Below are 21,526 nucleotides of genomic sequence, written 5' to 3'. Positions count from 1 at the left end.
TTCACTTTAAAGCGATTGGCCCATTTCGTTGGATGTCCACATGCGCCTCACGTGATCTCGCAATAGATTATAGAAAAATAAACCGAACCAAATCAAAAGTAAACCTTTAATGTTATATTAAACCGATTATCGAGTCAGCTTAATCACCTTTGGGCCACAAAACAAAAAAGGCTTTAATAATAACTCTTGTTTATGAAATTTTGTTTTCTTATGGGGTTTAATATCTAAATATTTCATGAAGCATTATTTCTGTGAATTTTGGTTTATGGAAGATTTAACTAATTGTAATAGGTAGTTTATTTGGGTAATTGATATAGTATAACTTTAACTAAAAGCTAATTAGTTAATCATTTGGTTCGGCTCGCTTAGAATAAATCTGACCATTGTAAGATTTGTTAGGTTTTTTGGCATAATGGTTACAAAATTAGTTTAGAGTTGGGTGGACCATTGGCCCCTCCACGGTCTAGTTGAGCATTGGACCTCCTTAATTATTGCGGCTGCTCATGCGACCACGTACGGACTTCCTAGCTAAGCGACTTCCGACAATTAAAAACCAATCCTATTCCTATCTCATTCATTGATCACTCTTTAAACAAGTAGTAACAAATGATACTTATTTTGCCTCGTGTTTATTGGGTTCCCCGAAATTCCCCTATAAATTTGATTTTGAATATTGTTTATAAAATATTACTCTCTTCTTTTTCTATTGTAAGTAGTTTTAAGGAAATTTTTTTGTTTCAAAATGTAATTAATTTTTATATTTCTATGTAACTTTTACATTTATTGAATACAGTGTGTGACCAATCAAATTAAATAGACTTATTTTTTATTGGTTACACTATATCAAACATATTTATTATACAATATTTTTTAAAACATAATAATTTTCTTAATCTTTGTGTTTTTAGTCAAACTATTTATATTATAAAACGGAGAGAGTAGTTTTTAATCAGATCCATTTCCATGTAACTGTTGTAAACCCTCCAGCCATGTCATAATAATGGAACTTTTAACATTCAACCATACAAATTTACTTGTTATATATTAGGAACAGTGCATTAGTACTTAGTACATCCCCACTCTTTAGCTTAAAGATTTTCGAAAAAACGCACATGGACTTAAACAGCTAAACACATCCAGAGATCACTTGGTTTTGTCTGGTATTATACATCAAGCCAATTTTACTTTTCTTTTATCTCCTCATTTGTAAGAACATGATAAACGAGAGATTGCTACAAACGGACCAACAAAATTATTGACGCCAGTCCCCTACTTTTATCGTTTTTCCAAACATATATACTTTAAACACGCTACTCGAGTGCGTCATGGATTACGTAAAAACTCATGACCAAATTGAATAAAATATAAATAGGAAACACAAAAACTCGATATAAAACCTTTGTTTTTTGTCACCGGCCTTTCTTATGAAATATTGTAAGATATGTTTGATATAGAAAAACAGCTACAAATCTATTTACGTGTGTGAAAAAAGTAAAACAATATATTGACAAGAATATCAATGTGTGGTTGATTGGAAAACTCATCTTATATTGCTTCGTGAAAATTGTAGCAACAAATCTATTTTTCACATAAAGAATTCATATATTATTCACAGACAATAATTCCTTTCTGAATTACTATATGTAAAATAAAAATCCAATTTCCAAAACAATCTAGAAGAATTACCAAGCCTGTGCAGTAAGCATGGTTTACCAAGCCGAATGGGATTAAATAATATCCAACACAACTATAGAACCAAATTTTGAATTCAAAATTAAATTATTACGATCATGAAAGTGCAAAGTTTTAACAAAAACATTGTTACAAGTTTTCAAATTTGCTATAGTATTGCTTAAATGTTTAACTAATATCAAATAAATACAGTACAACTAATTAAATTCACATTGAAAACTTGTTACCCTTTAGTAATTACTGGACTGATAGAAATCCAGCGTTCAAATTGGCAGTTAAGAGAAACATTTTTATCAGTAATTATTTTTATTACTAGTTGAAATATAGGAGTTAGATAAAAGTCTCGGTGAGAAAAACTCTCCCAGACACAGTTTCCAAGGAAGGCTTCACCAGTTGACCAAAGGATATTGGGAGGAAAGTGACTACTCACTTCTTTGCCAAGGAAGGAAAGTGTCTACTGGTCTCTAACCACCAGCAGCTTGGAAACCCTGCTTCTTTGCCAAAAGAAGCTTCCTCCAAACACTCCTTCATCGATACCAAAAGAGATTTTCAAACTTCAGGCCTCAGATTCAAACCATCCAGAGATCCTATTGCTCAAGCTACCCACATAATCTCCACCAACAGACTACAGTTTCACACACACACGACGCCCCTTTCTTTCAATCTTGTTTCCCCATTTCCTACACATTCCTAAGATCCTTACAGAGCCACCCCCCAGCTTGGAGTCGACATAGATACTCCTCCAGTAACTCATGGCTTTGAGACTCTCGTCTACAGAGAAAGGAAAGGGTCAAATGACAGAAGAAAAGGGTAACGGCATCATGAGAATCAAAGCTCCAAGTCTCGATACCTCAGTCCTGATAAAAGATAATGAACTTACGCTCATAGGAAGAATCACGAATCCACAGGAGCAGAAGATCTGGGCCCTCCTTCCGTCCCTCCCTCGCAAGTGGAATCTGATAGGAAGAGCTGTAGGATCAGACTTGGGAAACAACTGCTTCCAGTACCGTTTCGAGAGAGAAGATGATCTGAGAAGAGTCCTCGACAATAGACCCTACCACTTTGCCTATTGGATGGTGATTCTCCAGAGGTGGGAGCCCATCATCTCCACCGCCTTCCCCTCCCAGATCCCGTTCTGGATCAGAATCAAAGGGCTGCCTCTACATTATTGGCATGAGGATATGGTTGTGCGCGTGGGCCAGGAGCTTGGCACGCTAGAGAACCATGAACTCACCAGAACAACGGCAAGGGTCAGAGTTATGATCGATGGACTCAAACCTCTCATCAAAGAATCCATCGTGGAATTCGACTCAGGAGAAGAGAGCCCTATCACACTGGAATACGAAAAACTTGAGATGCACTGCTCCTACTGCTACTCTCTACTCCACCAGAGGAAAGCATGCCCTCGTAAACTACTGGAGGAGATACCCAAACCCCCTCCTGGTATAGAGACCAGATGGGGAGAGGGTCCAAACCAAAACTCCTCAAGAAATCTCCCGAAGCCTCCCACTAGATCTCCACGCCTCAACTCATCTGCTCTTCCTTCGTATATAGGGGAGCTGCAGGAGGCCAACACCAATGCACTAACGAAACAACCTACTGAGGTGTTCCATGAGCGAGTTGACAGGCATGGTGTTCCTTTCGGTGAGAGAGTTAGCACCAAACAAACGCGCATACCTCCACCAGTGAGAAATCCAAAACACCCTGAGGAGACCACCTTAACATGGAAGGAAAAAGCTCCACAAAAAGAAACAAGGGACTATGCTTCACCATCTTACACAAAGGAGAGAGGCCCTATAAGCCGAACCCAACTTCGCAACAGAGATCTCTTCCCATCTCGAAGTGCAGGCCAATGGAGACCCAAAAGTGTGCCCACCGAGACTACTGTCTTGAATGCACTCACACAAACAGAAGAGATTCAGATAGATGCCAGGCCCCCAAAAGCTCAGGCAACCACAGATCTTAGCTCGCATATCCCGTCAATGGAAGCAGTTATGGAGGAGCTACATGAGGTAACGCGCCAATACCTAAGCTGCCCTGACCCTGTCGAAGCAGCAGCACGGAGACAGAGAGTTCTGACGGGAGATGCAAATGGCCAGATGGAAGAAACGGCTAGAGCTATAATCAAAGCTGCAAAAGATAAGCAGGCAAGTGCAGACCATAACCGGTTCCTTGAGTGTAACCCAGTTACTCCTCCACCGGCGAATGTTCCCTCCCTCCAAGAAACCAGGCGTCCGGATACTTCGAGCCTCCGTACACCACCGGCAAGTGTAGAAGGAGATCTACACTCGAGCCCCAACGGTAGGAAAAAAGATTCCACCAGAGCCCGAACCCCCTCACCTGACAACAGGGGAGACACTACAAGATTAAAATCAATTATCGTCAGCCCTCCTCTGCATGCTGAAGGGACTAATGTCACTGCTCAGGAAACTGGAACCGTGCAGGAAGAGGAGGAAACACTCCTGGAGTTTCAAAATAAAACAAGACAAAAATCAACAAGGCAGCCGAGAACTAGATCACCAAGGCACTCACCGAACATCTTAAAAGGTGCTAGCTCAAAGAAGAGGAGGATCTCTCAAATGCTGAACTCACCAAGCTATAAGAAAAGATCAACGGGTGGTTCCTCTTCTAAAGGTCATCCAAAAGAACCCTCCTCAAACAAAGCCACGAGCCCCCCCCCGTCTCCTCTTTGAACCCGCCTATCCAGCTGATCCCTGCCATGTCTAGGAAAAGCTCGGATTTTCGGCTTCCCCAAAACCAGGCTCCTTAGTGGTTTTGAGCTGGAACTGCTGCGGCCTGGGGAACCCGCAAACAGTCCAGCGCATAAAGGAGCTCCGTAAAAAGAAGTCTCCTGATATCACCTTCCTGATGGAATCAAAGAACACAGAAGAAACAATTAGAAAGGTCCTCCCGTGGCTGAAAGAAGAAAACAACTTTATTGTTCCCCCACATAGCCCCGGAGGAGGAGGTCTTATACTCAGTTGGAAGAAAGATGTGGACGTTACAGTACTATCGTTCTCTCAAAACTACATCGATACCAGAATTCTCTCACAAGGAAAATCTTTTATCGCTACGTTTGTGTACGGGGAACCAGATCATGCAAAGAGAAATGCATTCTGGACTACTCTATCTTCCCTACACGCAAAACCTACAGGACCTTGGTTCCTAACCGGAGATTTTAACGAGCTAGTTGATAACAGTGAGAAAAAAGGAGGTCCGGTTAGAGCAGAAGGTACCTTTGTGGCATTTAGATCCTTTCTATCAGAGAATGATCTGTTCGACCTCAAGCATTCCGGAAACTTCTTCTCCTGGAGAGGCAAAAGAGGAGATCACCTGGTGCGTTGCCGTCTTGACAGATCCCTTAGCAACCCTGAATGGACGGACCTCTTCCCTTCCTGTCGCTGCCAATATCTCAAATATGAAGCATCTGACCATCGCCCAATCATCTCCTTCCTAGACACCACAAAGAAGAAAGGCCTTAACCTCTTTCGATACGACAGACGATTGAAAGATAATAAAGAGATTAAAGCCTTAGTGACTGAGATATGGAAAACGTGTAATTACCTTGGAGTAGAAGCCAGGTTGGCACTGTGCCGCAAAGCGATTTGTAAGTGGTGTAAGCTATATCAAGAAAACAGCAGGAAATCAATAGAAAACCTAAGGGAAGAGCTGGAAACTCAGATGACAAGTGATGTTCCTAATGAAGGAAGAATCCTAGAGATTAACAAGAGTCTCCTAGAAGCCTATAAAGCCGAAGAAGCTTATTGGAAACAAAGGAGTCGCCAACTCTGGCTAACACTAGGAGACTCGAACTCAGGTTACTTCCATGCAGTCACAAAATCCCGAAAAGCAAAAAACAGATTGACTGTCCTAGAAAGCGAAAATGGCATACCTGTCTTTGATGAAGAAAAGATATCTGATCTGGTATGTGCCTACTACGATAAGCTCTTCACCTCAAGCCGTGTAGAAACTGACGAAGAAATAATCTCTAGAGCCCTCAAGCCATGTGTTACCCCAAAATGGAATGAAGCACTTATCAGAGACCCGACCCCATCAGAGATCAAAGCCGCCCTGTTTGCTATCCATGCAGACAAAGCACCGGGCCCCGATGGTTTCTCAGCATGCTTCTTTCATTCAAACTGGGACGTTATTGGCCCGTCCATAATCCAAGAGATACAGGGATTATGTGCCTACCAGCCTAAATGAAACACACGTCAGACTGATTCCAAAGATCCAAGGGGCAAAGCGAGTGGAAGAGTACAGACCTATTGCTCTGTGTAACGTCTATTACAAAGTCATCTCAAAGCTCTTGTCCCTGCGCCTGAAACCGGTCCTCAAGGATATCATCTCAGAGAATCAATCAGCGTTTATCCCTGGACGAGTAATAACAAACAATGTGTTAATTACTCACGAAGTCTTGCAGTATCTAAAAACCTCACAGGCTCAAATAAATTGCTCTATGGCGGTTAAAATGGACATGTCAAAAGCCTATGACCGCGTAGAATGGGATTTCCTTGCTCAAGTGATGACAAGGTTGGGCTTTCACAGTAGATGGATCAACTGGGTAATGCAGTGTGTCACAACTGTCTCCTATTCTTTCCTAATCAATGACTCAATATATGGAAAGGTGAAACCGCACAGGGGCATTAGACAAGGGGATCCAATCTCGCCATACCTTTTTATCTTGAGTGGTGAAGTCCTTTCTGGCCTCTGTAGACACGCAGAACTTGATGGCTCGATGAGAGGAGTCCGTGTTGCTAGAGGCAGCCCCCGCGTCAATCACCTGCTTTTCGCAGATGATACAATGATGTTCTGCAACTCAACATCCGAATGTTGCCTCTCCATGCTTCAGATCCTGCAAGAGTATGAGAAGGTTTCAGGTCAAATGATCAATATTTCTAAATCATCGATCACATTCTCTGTCAAAACCCCAGCAGAAACAAAGACCTCAGCTAAAACAATCCTAGGAATACAAAAGGAGGGAGGAGTGGGTAAATATTTGGGTCTCCCAGAGCACTTTGGGAGAAGAAAAAAGGATCTGTTTACCTCAATTGTGGATAGGATAAGGCAGAGAGCTTCGAACTGGTCAACCCGTTTCCTATCACGAGCAGGCAAGCTCACCATGCTCAAAGCGATCCTTACAGCGATCCCTACCTATGCTATGTCTTGTTTTCAACTCCCAAAGAATCTCTGCAACAGAATTCAATCAGCCCTCACGCGGTTTTGGTGGGATGAATCAACAGACAAGAAAAAAATGTGTTGGGTGGCCTGGGAAAAACTAACTAAGCCAAAAGCTGTAGGAGGTCTAGGATTGAGAGACATCCAACTCTTTAATCAAGCACTTCTTGCGAAAGTGGCCTGGAGAATCCTAACCAATCCTAGCTGTTTGCTTGCTAGAGTGCTTACCGGGAAGTATTGTCACAAAAGAAGCTTCTTAGAGGCTCAACTCCCAGCGGTCTGCTCACATGGATGGAGAAGCATCCTCCATGGAAGGGATCTGCTCCTTGAGAACCTGGGAAAAGCCATTGGCAATGGTCAAAACACAAAAATTTGGAAGGATTCATGGATTTCGAGCAACTCCCAACTCAAGCCATTCGGCCCAATTAATGAATCAGCTCTAGACTTGAGAGTGTCTGACCTCCTAACAGATGATCTACAGTGGAACAAGATGAGAATTGACCAACTTCTACCAGAGTTCAGCTCGCAAATCCAGTGTATAAAGCCAAGCAAAGAAGGCGCTGAGGACATCTTTGTCTGGCTCCCCCTGCAAACGGGAGTCTACTCCACCAAATCAGGGTATAATTCTCAAGCGCTACCACCAATGATACCCTCTCTCCCGGCTCCAATCAACGCTCAATCTAATCAAGAATTTAGTTGGATAAAAGACATTTGGTCAGTAAAAACAAGCCCAAAGCTTAAAATTTTTCTTTGGTCAATCATCCAAGGAGCTTTACCTATTGGAGCAGAGCTACAAAGAAGAGGTATGATGGCCGCTGGCCACTGCCCTAGGTGCAAGGAGGTAGAAACATCAATGCACACCCTCTTTCTATGCCCCTTCGCAAAAGAAGTCTGGAAACACATACCGATCTCGACACCAGTTCACATAGCTGTTGACACTGACTTTGCAACGGCATTGGTTCGATTCAGACAAACTATCTGCCTCCCCCACACAGGAGTGAGATCTCCCCTTCTCCCATGGATCTGCTGGGCTCTTTGGACGGCGAGGAACAGGCTTATTTTCGAAGACAAGACATATCGCCCTGAGGAGATAGCAACGAAAGGAGTATCAGCTGCCTTAGAATGGGATCAAGCTCAAGATGTAGAGAAAGGAAGAAATGGAACTCACCGGGAACCAATGAACACCATGCGTCAGAACCCGACCTCGAATGGTGAAACCACATGCTTCGTTGACGCGGCATGGGATGTCTCCACGAATCGAGCTGGAATCGCTTGGTGCATATACAGAGACCGATCGCCCACGAACCTATCAGGATCCCAGACAGTCGATTCTGTCTCTTCCCCACTCATGGCCGAAGCAATTGCGATCCGTAACGGGATCGAGAGGATGATCCAATCAGACATCCGCTCAACAACAATCTTCTCGGACTGCTCAACACTCATCAGAGCAATCGTCAGCAAAAGCCAGATTACAGAGATCTATGGTGTCCTACAGGATATCCATCATCTCTCATCGCTGTTTGCTTCTATCAACTTTCAGTTCATCTCCCGTTCCCAGAACGGAGAAGCTGACTTTCTAGCAAAACGGGCCCTTAAGGCCCATAATCCTTCTGCTTCTGTTGTTTAGCTATTGCCTTCGGGCCCAAACTCTTCCTGCTTTGCTTTAATTTATAAAATCTCGTTGCTCAAAAAAAAAAAGTTGAAATATAGAGCCCGCAAAGATGGAAACTTCTTCTCTCACCTATCGTTTTCGTTGTCCGTCTCTTTTTTTCTCAAAAATAACAAATAAATTTACTACATCGATCCTTATAAGGAAAGAACGAAAACGATGTTTCATATTGTCTGGATCATCCAACGCTTCTCTTAAGAGTACAAATTGGAGTCGTAATTAAGATGCGTACGAACTCTTGAGATTTTTTTGCATGCAAAACAGACGTTCTTCTTTCTGTAAACGCAATCACAATTAGTTAAACGTTTTTTTTTTGAGAGAGTGAAACTAATATAAATATACACACATCTAATGCACATTCAGGAATATAAACGTACGTGTTTTCTGCCCCACCCTTCTTGACCAATGTGATTCGTGAAAATTTGAAATTTGAATATTAATTTCAGTTCTGACCATATATAAACATGTCTTTATTATTCCCGACATGTTTAATGTTAAATGATGTGATCTGTAACCAAACTTCCTATTTTAATTTTCAAACAAAATATCTCGTGAGCTAAAATACAAATTAAGTTAGTAATATAACTGCAATATTATCAAGCACGCCGCCAAGCCCCCGTCTGGTCTAGATCCGCCGTTCTCCGGTGTTTGGCGCTCCTCGCCGGCACCGAAGATGATTTTCTTGTCTTCTTTCATCTATGGCTGTAGCAGTTGGTGGTTCTTAGGTTGCTCTCCGGCAACATCTCTTCCCCATCAGGTTCATGCTCGTTTGAGGAACAAGGAGGTTTAGAGGTTTGTCTTTTGTCTTGTTTAAAGAGGATATCGTGTCTCTAGCGCCGGTGAAGTTCGATGGATGGAACCAGTTTCGAGTTTCCTCAGATCTGTGTACTCTGATCTTGTTTCTCTCGGGAGTTTGAATCTAAAGCTTCTCTATTGGGTTTTAGTGGTTGTCTTCGGTCTTGTTTCAGTAACGGTGTAAGCGGTGGGGTAACGGTGGCGTAGTGTTGTGTGGTGAGCAGAACAGGCCTACATCCTTCAGAAGTTTCAGATATCCTGTCACCTCTCCATATCAGTTAAGGAGTCCTTCTCCCGGCCTTTTAATAAGTGTTTCTCCCGGATGGTCTTATGTTTCTCTGTTCCTCGGTGGCTTCGTTCGTTGAAGCAATACAGAGAGGTTGAGGTCTTAGGCCTGCCGACGAAGGTTTGGTTGAGAAGGGGCGTTTAACCTCAGGTGTTTGTTTCCTCTTGAATTTGGTAGGTTTTGTGGTTCTGGCTTGGTATCGTGAACTGGAGGTTCAGGTATGTTGAGTTTGGTTTCGTTGTATTGGTCACTGCATCGCTCACTCTCTCTTGTGCTTGTATGGGTTTCGGCAAGAGTTCCGGCTGTTTCAATGATTAAAGGACTTTCTTCTTTCTCCTGGTCTAGGATTGTTTATGGGTTTAGATGCAGGAGTGTAGTTTTATCTAGTGATAATTGTAGTTGTTATGTGTTGCCCGTTGTTTGGGTTCTAGATTCTCTTTTGTGAGCTAAGTTTCCGGGGATTGTAATGTGTTTCCGCCGGTTTGGATTCCATCTTTGTATGTTTCTCAGTTTTATAAATTAAATTCAGATGGAAAAAAAAAAAACTGCAATATTATATACTAATTCAACTGTTATATGATTGAGTAAAACAGTCAGATAATTCAGTAAAACCCAGCTTTGTCGTCTTTTCTTTTAATGTAACACAGTTCCAAATTTTCTGCCTAATAGATAAATAAGGTGTTATTGTAGCTATAGAGTACTGTAGTATACTATAGTATACTAAATTAAAGAAAGCTTGGGTTTGAGGCCATTAAATAATATTAGACAAACCTCCATCAGTAAAAAACATTTATTAATCTCTTTGGAAAGGCATATAGATTCACTATCGTGTTATCAAACATATGCTAATCCAACTCCGTAAATATATAATTTCATGTAAATGCATTTTTATAGAACGGGGTTGCGTTGCACGTACGTGCGAAATATAAAATGTAGGGAGCGCAGTAACGTTCGTTCATCAGACATTTAAATTGTCCAAATCCGACTTAAATAAACGGTCTGCTCAGACGCCCATATGAACAAACACGGAAGAGAACGACATGTCTCTTGTGATTTAATTTGTTTTCTACAATTTCTCTACATTTTGTCTGACTTTATAAGAACATCTTCATATCACTGGCGAAAATTTGAACAATCTGTAGTCAGAAAGAGAAATAGAATCTTGTTCTCTAGTCTGAACGATATTTAATTTCAAAAACATTTTAAAAAAAAAACTTTTGAGGATACAATTCTTCAATTAACTTTTGAGATCATATTATGTTCCCACGAACTCGCCAATCAGATCACAGTTTTGGATAAGTACCGTCAAACCAAAGATCAAGGTCACATTCATGCTTGATTTCTATGCTTTTACAAACACAGTTCTAGTTAGATTCTTCCCTGTACAAGATTTTTGTTGTTTGTCAAATGAAATCAATTTGGGGCCAATGAGCTGGATAACCTCTTTTGAAAATTAAAGTCTCAAGTTAGAAAATTCCATGTCGTTGTAAAATCATTGTTCGTATTCTTTGTTACGAAACTCGTTGTGAACAAAGGTTAATTAACTTTAGAAAAAAGATAAAAAAGAAAAACTTAAGGATCAAAATAACTATTTAGGCAAATACCCGTTCAAGGTTGTATATTGATTATGTAAATAATCAATAATAATTTATTAAATCTATATTTATAGTAAAGTTTCAAATCCGATTTTATTTTCCCTGTAGAAAAATATTTTTTATCGTATTAAATATAATATCGTACCGCGGGCCAAACGGATGTGGCACGGAGATTATAAGACATTTCCATAATTAACAAAACTCATTGAAAAATATTTTTATAAACAATTAGGTTGATTCAAACCATATATAAGTTTATGAATTTCATAATGGATGAGAGTATTTCTTCGATAGATACACTTTTTCAAAAGAACAAGAGCTACCGTCTACATATATAAAATAAAAGAAAATGGATATACATACATTTTAAAGACATATATATAAGTGTCTAAAATACAAATAAAAATAATATATTAATTTGGGTAATTGGTTTATATATAATTATCTGTCTTGGATGATTTAAGTTTCATTATCAAAATTTTATATTATTTATTCAATTATTTTTAAATTAATTTAGATTTTATGTTATTCAATAATAAAGATGTACCTACAAATTTTATCTCTGAGTCGAATTTTATATATAATTTAAAATTTAAGCATAAAAACATAAAAACAAAACTTAACTTTTTAGAAATAGTAATTAAATTCTACATGTTTTTGGAAAATATATATTTTACAAATATTGTTAAATACTAAGTAAATGATGACAAAGTGTTATTTCTCAAATATTTTTAACATTTTCCAAGACTTTTTCTTGTTGTTGTGTGTATCGTATATATGAATTTGTACATTAATTTTAAGGGAATTTGGCCTCTTTTGCTGTGTTTCATGATGATCTAGAAGACTATATATAGAGTTAAGATCAGATGATTAACATTAGTTGGCAAACTTTGATCTCGTGCATGGCTTAACATTTTTCAGTTTCACAAATTCATCTGTTTTATCGACGTAAGTTAACATAACTCGTAAGCGTAACGTTGAGTTTATAATAATACTACAGCGTAAATCTTGCGAATTTGATTTACGCTGTGCAATTTTATATTGCTCTGTAAGCTTCCAAAAGGAATATATAGGAAATATAGATCCTCGCAAAACACGAGAAGCAACACATTGGAGACTTGACATACAAAATAAGAAAAAATATTGTAGATGTATATCTGTGCGACTGTGTGTGTGTACATAAATCCCATTGCTGTCATTGACAAATAGAGCACGGACAGTTTATATAATCGTAAAATATATCAAACGTTATTTTCTATATGTATATACTCGATGACTTAGTTTTGAAAATAAAAGAAAATTGACGTATGAAGTTTTTAAATTGAAAATATAAATTATACTCATTCTGTTTCAGAAAGATCCATACTCTAAAAAAACAATTATTTCAAAAAGATACATTATTATTTTTTAATGTATTATTTAATGAAAAATTATAAATTTCAAAAAAAATTAATGGTGTTTATTGAATTTCTATTGGCTAAAAGTTATGGAAAATTATTTGATATATTTGAAATAGTTGATATACTCACAACTCCAAAAATACTTAAATAATTATTAATTCTCTATCCAAATATTTAAACCAAACTAATTTATATGTTAAGTTAGGTACTCTGACATATATTATTCAAATTTATATGTAATATATTGTATTGTTTATAGATTTTTAAAAAATTAAAGCATATAATAAATTTTAAAATTCTTAAAATAATTTAAATTTGTTATCTAAATGACTACATCTGAACCGAATCCTCAAAGATCTGAACCGAACACGAAATCCCAAACAAACCCGAACGCCCAACCCTAATCACTATTATATATCTTATATGTATCATCATAGGTCACAAAATATGTGTTATCATATAATTAATCGTATTTTATGCGTACCATCAAATAAGGAATCTTATAAATAATAATATTTTATACGTACAATCATATAAATAATCACATATATTATATTTTTAAATTTTAATGTGAAATATAAAAACCATAATTTAAGTTGGTGTTTGAAATTGAGCTTTGTAATTGTATTTTTCTTATATATATTGAAAATATTTTTATAATGGTTATTGAAAAATATGTTAGTAAAAAATCAATTTTTAAATATATGTATATTTTTGAATTAATTTTTGATATAAATCAATTTTAAATTATTATTTTGATTTGAATATGTATATCAAATAACATAAGTCCATGGACTTCCAATTTGTTTTTATATTATAAGCTCATTATTTTTTTTTTCTAACTTACTGCTATTCATGTTTACAAACAACGTTATATTTATTTTTTTACTATTGTATATGTTTCTTAACAGATACTAAAGATACTTCTACAAGATAGATATATACAAATAAGGTAATATTTGTAGGGATACCTTTTGGTCACAAATTTGTAGGGATACCCTTTAAATGTTTGTTTGGTCTCGTCATTTCTACGTTCCGCATTTTCCGGGAGTTGAAATCCAGACCTTTTTCTGTAGATATTGCATTGTTTAGAATTTGAACTCTAGACCTGAATGTAGAAACCTTTAAACTTTGACTATTAGGCCACAGTGCTTCCTAGTAAACATTGCGTCTGATATCAGAAAATATTATAGGCCAAAAGCCTAAAGTTCTATGATCGATTAGAAAAGGAATGATGGTATATTTATGTACTCTCACAAATTATCAAGAAAATTAAAAATACATCTACGAATAAATATAAAATAGAAACCTACACCACCATGCTAGTAAGTACGCGCCACATTGGATGTCCCTTTCTTCATTCAGAATCTAAGTTTTGACGGATCTTAATATATATTTTTGGGACATAGATGTTATGAACTTTAACGAATAGAAAAGTATTTAATTATATTATTGTGGACTCATAATAACAAATAAATAATTGTTATAGTAGTTGCAAGATCAACAGTGCTTCGTAAAGAAGGCAACTAATGAAATCTTTTTGTGTTTAAACTAATACAAATTTATCATTTCTATTCAGCTGGTTCTTTGTTTTGACAAAAATATACTTTTAACTAATAAAAAATAAAGGGATTCCTTTTCGGATTTTTTTCCCGTAGCAATTTAAATCCCTGAAGGGTTATACAAAAAAAATTGATTTTTTTTTGTCAGAGCTTAAATTGAAAATGGTAACAAGTTTTAACATATTTGTAGCAAATGTGTGATAGTAATAGCTTTATTCTAATTAAAATGATGAACTAGTAATAAATATCAAATATGTTTAGTAATCCATTTTCATACTGAAATCTGTGTCAGAATTTGCACACTTCTTTGTCACACAGCCATAAGTTTGCTACTCCCTTTGTTTCATTTTATTTGGTTTGTAAGGTTTTGGCATAATAATTAAGAAAATACAAAATTATTAAATTTACCTATTTTACATCAAAACATCATTGAATTAAAAAAATTCAACCAATAGACATCATATTACGTAATACAAATAATTGTAAAAGGTAAATAGCTTTAAATTGAAAAAAAAAAAAAAAACTAAAACACTACTTATAGTGAAACAGAAAGAGTACTAAAATCTCTTGACTACCGGATAATTTTCTAGTTCCTTCATGAGTAAACTCGATGTTTCTGAGTTGTTCAGTTTTAATTAGTTTCACGGCATGCATTTCAACTAAATATGACAATCAGAAAACGATGAAAACGAAAAGAGTAATAAATATATAGATGATACATAATTCATTCAAATGCATCGATCATCCGTGTGAAGCCCTACGTATTTGCTGCTGCGAAAATTTACTATGTCAAAATGAATAAGTACTATGTCTAAATGAATAAGTACTCTCTTTTGTTTTCGCTCAAGCACAAAAAAGAACCAGAGCAACAAATGCTAGATAAGAGAAAAAAAAAACCCTAAGATAAACAGTGGATCAATCATCGGATCAAACCGCGGAATATAAAAAAGATTTAGGGATCTTCACAAGTCAACAAACTAGCTGTGATCCCTAATTAGTACCCTACCGGCTACTCAATTAGTGATTTCGTACCCCATTTTCTACAGCCATGTTAATTACAAAGTCATCACCAAAAGAAGTGTTGACCGTTAAAGCCTCCTTGGTAATTCTGTTTTTTTTTTTCGTTAATCGGGAATTATTTCAACTTGTACCTGATGACATCATTCAAAACATCTCGGTTTAGTGCACAAGAAGACACGATATATCGAAAATTAGTCTTTGTCATTATGAAACATGCTTTGGGGTTTTCTTTGTGGTTTTTATTTTCCAGATTCTTTTCTTAAATAGACTCGTGGCTTTAGGTTTGGATGTACATATGTATCTCCAATGTTTAGGGGGGCTTTATTTTCTCATTTCTCGTGCTCATCATGACGAATGTTTTGCTATGCCTTGACGATCTTTCCCGGACATTCATAGAGTTTCGTTTAAGATGCATGCATATTGTTCCAAAATGTCTTTCCTATGTGAAACAAACCTTGTCCTAATATAAATCTGTTAAAACTTATTTTCTTTCATATAAATTCAGTTTCTTAAACTAATTTTATATTACTCTTCAACAATAAAATGCATCATTGAGTAGGGTCAACATGTTAGATGTGACAAAACTAAAAATGGGAGTAGCAAATTAAGCTATAAGTTTTCCACTGAATTCTAGCTAGTGGAATTGCATTACCTCTCTAGATCTTGAGATTAGTATCTGTATTTTAATCCAAAAAACTGATAGAACATAAATAACAAGAAGAGGCATGAAACGAAAATAGCCATGTACATTATCGTTCAGAAAAAAAAATTCGAAAATTAATATAACGTAATCCAGTAATTTCTCAAAAACATAAAATAAAATAAAAAGAAATACAAACATGACAAATAGTAAGGAATTTTTAAAAGTAAATCCTTTGTTTACGCATTGTGCTGGAAATCTATACTATTATTTGCGAAGTAAATTTTGACAACGAAGCTCTCACATTAAAAGTTAGCACGGTTAATATTGTTTATATCTTTAATGAATAAATTAAATAAATTAGATAAAAATAAAAAATGAATTTACTGTTTATTTGATTAGATAAGTGCTTATAATTAATAAAAATAAAAATTATCTATAATTTAAAAATATATTTAAAATAAAAAGATAATTCATGTATATATTGTGTTGTTATGCAAAAATATATATTTTAATAAAATGGTTAAAAGTTTAAAAACAGAAAATACATAACTAAATATTAAGTAAAATTATTAATTCTATATAATTGAAAGAGAATATCAAGTGATCTCTAAGATTTATATATTATTTATTAATAATGAAGATAGTGCACAAAGGAATTTTAAAAATTTCTAATACATAATAAGAATTTTCAATGAAAACATAAATAATAATTTAAAATTATTTTTTAATTAGTAATACATGTATTAATAAGTAGTTATAAAATCTCTATGCCCGCACGTGCGGGAAATAATTATTAACCTAAGATATGAGAAATAAGTACTAATCAAAACACCATGTATATATATACTGATTACTGAATACATATGCAAACAATATTAGGTTTTGCATATGAAAAACTATACATGTACTACAAATGTTTTTTACCTAGCTATCTTTAAAAAAAAAGACCCAAAATTTTTACCTCCGATCAATATCTAGACCTAAAATATATTACAGTACATCATATGATTGGATACAGACCCAATTAGATACGCCGCTTTGGTCGCTGCGTTTCTTAACCGCAACGCTCGACGTTGTCCTTTAGGGAACATCATCTCACTTGTTTTGTTGAAAAAACTGCTGCCAAAATTGTCTTCTGCAACCGTAGACTTCGAGCTTCTCGGACGGTTCACTAGACTGATGTAAGTGTCGAGGTCGTGGACGCAAGAAATGTTTTGAACGTCGAAGAAATCGAGCGTGAGTTCGACTCCCACGTGAGTGTAGCAAGAGCAGCTCCAAGGAAGCTCGTAAACGCCACCTAACGCCCTAAAATTCTCGTTGAACAAGAAGCCAGGGAGTTTCGTGATGGGATCATTTACATTCGTGATCCTCAAGACCTTGACTCCTAGCTCCTCACATCTTTTCTTAAATCCCAAGTTACCAACCCTTGGCCCCGCGAACGAAAAGACAGTCACTGGAACATCTTTTTCGCCTCTTCTCTTGTTCAAGCCGAGTTCTGCTATGTCGTAAGCTAGAAGGTGAGCTAGAGAACTCCCCATACTATGTCCCGCAAGGGTTATGCTCATGTCCTCGCCTTTGTGCTTGTTGACAAGCCTCGAGATCTCGGAGAGAAGCTGCTCACGGCAGCTTTCTAGCCCGAACTTGCTTTCACTCTCAGAGGATGTGTATAAACTCAAGAAGCCAGATTCAACTTTGACGTCAGGACGAGGGTTATGAGGGTCAAGCCTAGCTGGAGTCAAGGAGCTCATTAGGTTAGCCATCCACTCAGGGTTGGTCACGGTCCCACGAAATGTCACCACAATATCTCTCCTCCCCAAACGTTTCACCGAGTCATCAGAGGAAACCGCTACGTACCCTATCCAACGTGCGCGATTAGGCTCGTTCTGGATAGGGTTGATGTTGATGTCTGGCGTGGCGTAGATGTACTTGGTGACTTCGTAGCCATCAGGGTCATGGATTCCGGATTCTTTAAGCAGACTTTTCTTGCCATACTTGCAGTTCAAGTAACGTTTGGAGTTAGGGTTTAGATCAAAACCTTTGTAAGAAGCGGAGAGTAAGTTCCCGTAGCGAGTGATCTCTTGTTGGAGAATAGGGCTTAAAGGGTCAATTAGATTCTCCCAGTTATTGCTTCCTTGTATCTCTCTCCATACTCTAGACAACGGCAGAGATGATGTTGGTGGTGCGCGAGGAAGATGAGCCACCATAGAAGAAGAAGAAGGAGGAGAGAGTTGAGAAGAAGATGGAATCGGAGGGGCCATTATAGAAGAAGAGATTACAAGCTTTTTATTAAAGGTTTTGTCTGAGAGAGAGATGTGGCCAAGATTGTGTTTCTGTTGAGGAATTTTTTCTCCAATAAGAAATGGAGAGTAGTTAGGGCTTTGAGTGAATATGTTGGTCGCCATTAATGGAGGCCACTATGTTAGAGAGAGAGAGATGTTGGTTCAAGTATAAAAGGAGAGACAACAAGTGAGATGCATATTTATAGAGCAAAAATGTGAATGGAGATTTTGAGGAGAGAGAAAAAGCAAAACTTGTTCGGCGAGTATTGACTGAGAAATTAAATATTCAAAAGGTTATCGTTGGTACAAAAGTTTTAATAAAAGTGTTGGGAGGCAAGAATTAATTATTTATGTGGTCGGTTCCGGTTAGTTAACATTTTTCTATTAATCTTATAATCTCTGTTCATGCCTCATGCTTCTCTTATATATACTCTGACTACTCGGTGTCTGAATACAAACAAAAATAGAACAAATAACAATACTTTTAACTAGGTACTCTATAATGATTTAGGGGGTTGTGGTCGGAGAACTTTATAACTGTGAGTTTTATACAATGGATATAAAAATTGTGACATTTGATTCTTATTTTCTTTTGTTGGAAAAAAATCTACACCTTTTTTAGAGCGTACAACAATCGTTTTAGGGGAAAAAGGAAAGAGAATGTTTTACCAAAAAAGAAGAAGAGAATGAATGAGTTTATTTGGAACAAAATTAGTGAATGATCGGGGTAACTTTTGCTATGGTTTGATTAAATTTAAAAATGCCTTTGGGATTGGAGAATGTTTATACAGTACAGAAAATAATAATTGTACTTAACAATAGCAACTACATTAGGTAATTTTACTAATCAACTTAGATTCAGGGTGTATATCGTGGTGATTATAATCTTAAAATATACTATATCATAGTACTGGACAAAGTGTGAGCTATATTTAAATTGAAGAATTACATATTTCTGTATTGGAAATAAAAAATATACAAAAATTGTGCGTTGAAGTGTCCTTGACATCGCCCCCATGACTCACCATATTATATGAAAATTGTAGATCCAACGCCGATAACTGGTGACTATTATTTGTTGCCAAAAAAAAAAAACTGGTGACTATTTATAATTACTTTAAAATTATAATTTTTGCATAACGCATATGACTGGTTTCTATTTATAATTATCTAAAAAATAGAACTTTTTGTTTTAAAAATATGCAGAAACAAAGTAAGCTAAACTTATAAAAAAAAAAACAAGGTAAAATAACGAGAGAAAGAAAACAAGAGAGTAAATGGCAAGAAAGAAATGTCAAGTGGGGTTTTCTATGTTGCTTCCTAAAGTCAAAATCCTAACGCTGTCTGTTCTTCGGGTTATCGTTTTTACTTTTTCCTTTTGGATTTTTTTTCCCAGAAGTTTGAAACTGATATATGTTTGTTTTTTAAAGTTAGATAAATCTTTTGTTTCTTTCATACTAATGAAATTCATTCATTTACAGTGATCGTAGTTCAATAATATCATTTTATATGTAACAGTCGGTAAATGATCGATTTTAGTGGAATAGATTTAGCTATTAATAATACGACGATGAATTGTCATAAAATTTTCTAACTTTGTAAAGTTCTAGTTGTTTAAAGAAAGAGAAATTCGTGTGACCGAAAGTGAAACATGTCAGAAATAGTTTCTCTCTTTTTTTTACTGGTCACTGTAGAGTTAGTTTTTTGTTGAACTAAATGAATAAAAATGAGTTGCCGAAAGTGAAATATATCAGAAATGCTCTCTCTCCTTTTTGAGTAACAGAAATACTATCTTCATTTAGAACTAAAATGTAATTTTATTATTGTAATTCATTTTCAATTAACATTAAAATATACTCCATCCGTTCCGGAAAGTAAAATTTTTTAGATTTTTTTTGTTCTACAAAAATAGATTTTCTATATTGTTAAGGTACCTTTTTATACTTTTGAGGAATATTAATTGAAAATATTTGAATTGATTAAATTTCATTGGTAGAAAATTATTGGAAAGTGTATAATAAAATACTAAAAAATAAAGTAAATTATAAATATTTATTAAATTCTTAATAAGGGTGTATACTTTAGAAAATTTTACTTTCGAAAATGGAGGAAATATTGTTTAACAAGAAAGTTTAGTCTCTTTGGGTGTCGAATCAGTTTTGATAGTTTTCTAAAGGGCAAAAACATGCATTTTTGTCGGATCGACTTAAACCTGGGAGCAACGACTCGACTTTCTAAAAAGAATATTGTTACATTGAAATATCCAGTTACATGGAAAATGAACAGGTTTTTGTTATATATGTTGAACTATGTATGAAAGTTCATCTGAATTACTTCTTTTTTTTTAGTTTAAAAAAAGTAATTCAGATGAACCTGATCAATATATGGAAGGATATTTATGTTATATTTTGAGCTATTTTTACCGCATAAAAATAAGTTATAGAGCTATTTGCGTTTTTTGCTCAAACATATACAATTATTTGTTACTTTTGATATGTAACGAAACATATGTTTGAGAAAAATGCCGCATATCTGCCATTGTCTTGATCATTTGTCACCTATTGGCTGTAACCACCATCTCACCGGCTGCCACATACCTGCCATTGATTGCCTTGCTGATATAAACAACTTATATTACTTAAATATAGATTCAAGCTTCTGATTTTTTTGTTACAATGTAACTGTTAATGTAGCTCATGGCCAATCTATTACGCTTTAATTTTCTAATGGTAGCCATAAAAGAATCTATAGAAGTATTTGCAATAGCTTTGGAAGTTGGAATCACTTTCTATGATCTATTATTATCTATTGTTACTTTCTATTGAACGACGCATTTTAATCTTCAGCAACTAAATTACATACGGGTTATATGACCTAGTGAGTGAAGTAGTTGAAAAGAGGAAAAGAATCTATTGCTGCACTACGTAACATGTTTTCATTTCAGAAATTATAGTTGACATAACCAACACACACAACTCTGACACATATTTTTAGGGTTGTACGTGTGAAAGTAAGTGTGTATAGCCAAATCCAATATCCAAGAAAAAATAGAAAAGAAAATTAAACACGTACGTACCACGGTATATATTGAGGACTTCAGCCAGCTAACGTAATAATGATTTTAAAACAATATATTGTAAATATTGACATTTTGTAAGCGAGGTTGACTTATCTTTTACTTTTACGAGCGAAGTTGACATAACATTTTATCAAAAACAAAAGAAGAAGAATGAATGGAAAAATACGAGCCAATTAAAAAAAAAACAAGAAAGAGTGTTTTTGGGCACTAACCAAGGAAGATTTTACGCGGCAAGGAAATGAGTTTGACTAAACTTTGGGAAGTGAGGAGAGAGAGACTGAAAAGCTACAGCTGAAGTTTTTCAGTTTTGCTTTGTTCCTTATTTGAC

General features: G+C 35.9%; 2 protein-coding genes across 2 annotated transcripts; one reads left to right on the top strand and one right to left on the bottom strand.

The window, feature by feature from the left end:
- The first annotated feature begins 6,151 nt into the window (after positions 1-6,151).
- LOC125579275 lies at positions 6,152-8,497 on the top strand. The gene has a single exon (XM_048743255.1). The coding sequence runs from the start codon at positions 6,152-6,154 to the stop codon at positions 8,495-8,497; it is 2,346 nt and encodes a 781-aa protein (XP_048599212.1).
- A 7,828-nt stretch (positions 8,498-16,325) lies between these two features.
- On the bottom strand, positions 16,326-19,110 carry LOC106370800 (galactolipase DONGLE, chloroplastic-like). The gene has a single exon (XM_013810784.3). It carries the CDS (start codon positions 18,240-18,242, stop codon positions 16,821-16,823), a length of 1,422 nt encoding a protein of 473 aa, XP_013666238.2. The 5' UTR covers positions 18,243-19,110; the 3' UTR covers positions 16,326-16,820.
- Between the last annotated feature and the right edge of the window lie 2,416 nt (positions 19,111-21,526).

The sequence above is a fragment of the Brassica napus genome, chromosome A10 (assembly GCF_020379485.1).
Source record: "Brassica napus cultivar Da-Ae chromosome A10, Da-Ae, whole genome shotgun sequence".
Classification (NCBI taxonomy): Eukaryota; Viridiplantae; Streptophyta; class Magnoliopsida; order Brassicales; family Brassicaceae; genus Brassica; species Brassica napus.
Note: the sequence above shows the minus strand (reverse complement) of the source record. Positions and strands in the feature narration are given on the sequence as shown.